The sequence below is a fragment of the Microtus ochrogaster genome, chromosome 7, assembly GCF_000317375.1.
Source record: "Microtus ochrogaster isolate Prairie Vole_2 chromosome 7, MicOch1.0, whole genome shotgun sequence".
Taxonomy (NCBI): Eukaryota; Metazoa; Chordata; class Mammalia; order Rodentia; family Cricetidae; genus Microtus; species Microtus ochrogaster.
The window spans coordinates 79,487,420-79,489,720 of NC_022014.1; the positions used below are offsets into that span (position 1 = coordinate 79,487,420).

At 49.8% G+C, this 2,301-nt stretch overlaps 1 protein-coding gene across 1 annotated transcript in view; it reads right to left on the reverse strand.

Annotated features, from left to right (window-relative positions):
- The window catches only part of Qrich2 (glutamine rich 2), a 39,469-nt gene that overhangs the window by 34,278 nt on the left and 2,890 nt on the right, over positions 1 to 2,301 (reverse strand). Inside the window, exons 3-4 of the mRNA XM_026780085.1 lie at positions 262 to 952; positions 72 to 164 (exon numbers count right to left, since the gene is read on the reverse strand). Of these exons, the coding sequence (XP_026635886.1) occupies positions 72 to 164; positions 262 to 952 (784 nt within the window). The remainder of the gene's footprint in view (positions 1 to 71; positions 165 to 261; positions 953 to 2,301) is intronic.

The window sequence follows — 2,301 nt, forward strand, 5'->3', positions numbered from 1 at the left end:
AAAAAAAAGGAAGGAGAGTTGTGTCAAAGGATCACTCTACTTGTGGGGTGTGGCCCCTGGGATGTCCTCACCTGGACGTTCAGCTCAGGTGACTCCTGCACCTTCTGGTGGGCTTCTTTCAGAACCTTCACGTCTTCTATGAGGTCTTGGAGCACACTCGAGGACTGCGAGAGAGTAGGAGCCATGTGAAGCCGGGACTAGCACCTCTATCAGCTTAGAGTAGCCAGAAGGGCAGAGGCTCTGCAGGGTCAGTCTACCTACCTTAGCTGGGCTGGTATCTTCCTGAGTCTTTACGAGCTTTGGTTCTGTCTCGGGGGGCATCCCCACTGTGGGCTCAGACTTGTCCACCATCTCCGTGGATTCGTAGATCTTTGTGGGCTTTGTCAGAGATGTCTGTGGGGATATATGTGGGGATATATGATGATGTGGGGCCAGCAGAGCCGTCTCCTCTTCCGTCTTGGGGAACTCCTGGAAGAGGTCAGTGCCTGTGGAGATGTGTTCCACGTGCATGGCAATGCCCTGTACTTTGTTGTCCATATTCTTAAGCTGCTTGCTGAGGTCCAGGACCTGGCTGCCCAGGTCCTTCACCTGGCTCTCCAGGGTCTGTTGAGATGACTGTTTGGTCACACTCCGGCGCTTCTCTTTGCTGCTTGACACTTGTGGGGTGCTGATGGCATCTCGGATCGACTCAGCTGAGCGGCGAGGCTCAGTTGCCGATGGGCTGTGGAAGTCAATCACTACCTGTTGGAGGTTGAGGCTCTTGAGTATGGCCACTATCAGGGTATGCAGGGCCGTGAAGTTCACCGCTCCCACCTCTGGAGTGCCGATCGCCAGGTCGGCCAGCTCCTGGAGGGTGACCCTGTTGGCCGCTAAGGGCGGCATTGTGTGTTGTTGGGATCCGCGGGGAGCCCCAGGGAAGAAGGGCGAGCGGCTCGGCTCGCTCCTTGCAGAACTAAGGGGCCACCAGGGCTCTCAGCAGGTGACCCTACTTGTGGCTTTGTGGCCTCCAAACTGGAGCCCTAGGCTCCTCTCCTCCATTCCGGCCAGTGGACGTTTGGAACGAGGGCGCACGGTTTGCAGCGCCCCGCGTTGCTGAGGCGCGGGACTGCAGAGATTCTAACTAAGAACGTGTGCTGGAGCCAGCTCTCACTGCGACCAGACTCAAAAACTACGGTGGAGGCTTAGACCACACCCCAAGGTGCCTCCAGTTTTTCAGTAATGCTCCCAATGAAGGGGTAATGGGCCTGGGCCAAGAGCATCAAGTCTGTTTGGAAGGAGAAGCTGCCGTGTCTTTCTGTGGGTCCACCAGACTCCAGACTCTCAACAGAGAAAGCCAGATAGATCCTGGTGGCCTTGTAGGCCACCAGACACACAATGATTTAAGGGGCATCATGGCGACTTGCAGCTAGGTAGGCAGGTAGGTCTAAGGGATATAGTGGCCATGACAGGTAGGTGTGTGTGTGTGTGTGTGTGTGTGTGTGTGTGTGTGTGTGTCGGGGGAGGGGAGAGTGGGGTCTTTTCACCTCTTTGGGGGAGTTTCTAGATAATTTTGTTCACTCAAGAGTCCGGCAAGGCTGTCCTACCCTCATTTAGCTCAAAACAGAACTCCGGGGCTCTCAGCTGAAGTCTTCTATCAGAAAACATTATCCGACAGCATTTTCCCCTTTCTGGTCTAAATAAAAAGGAAGGTCTTAACTTTAACATAGTTAAATTATATACAACAAAACAGGTATCAAGTAGAAATTACAGTTAAAATATCCAGTCCATTTGTATTTGGCAAAGCTCAGAGAAAATATTGTTATCTATTTTATCTTTGTGAGTCTAAAGTTTCATATCTAATTTACCTTTTTGTCATACTTTTGTGGTTCTTTTTTTGTCTTTTGTTTTACAAGATAGGGTTTCTCTGTAGCTTTGGAACTGTCCTGAAACTCACTCTGTAGACCAGGATGGCCTTGAACTCACAGAAATCTATCTGCCTGTCTCTGCCTCCCGAGTAAGGGGATTAAAGGCACGTGCCACCACCACCTGGCTAATATATATTTATTTATTTATCATGGACAGTATACTGTCAGCAATTAAGGCAAGGGAAGTTTCTTTGCCCACATAACTAGCTTTTGCCGTAAAGAAAGCAAACTCCATGCAAAGTTTCTTTGATATCTGTTGTCTTCTTTTGAAGTAAATGGGTCTTGTCAGGAGCAGACATGTCTCACTGTCATGAAAAGCCTTAGGTTATTAAACATATTAAATGCCATGTTCTATAGGTCTTTGAAGTGTTTGAAGATCATCTATCAATCTGTCTAT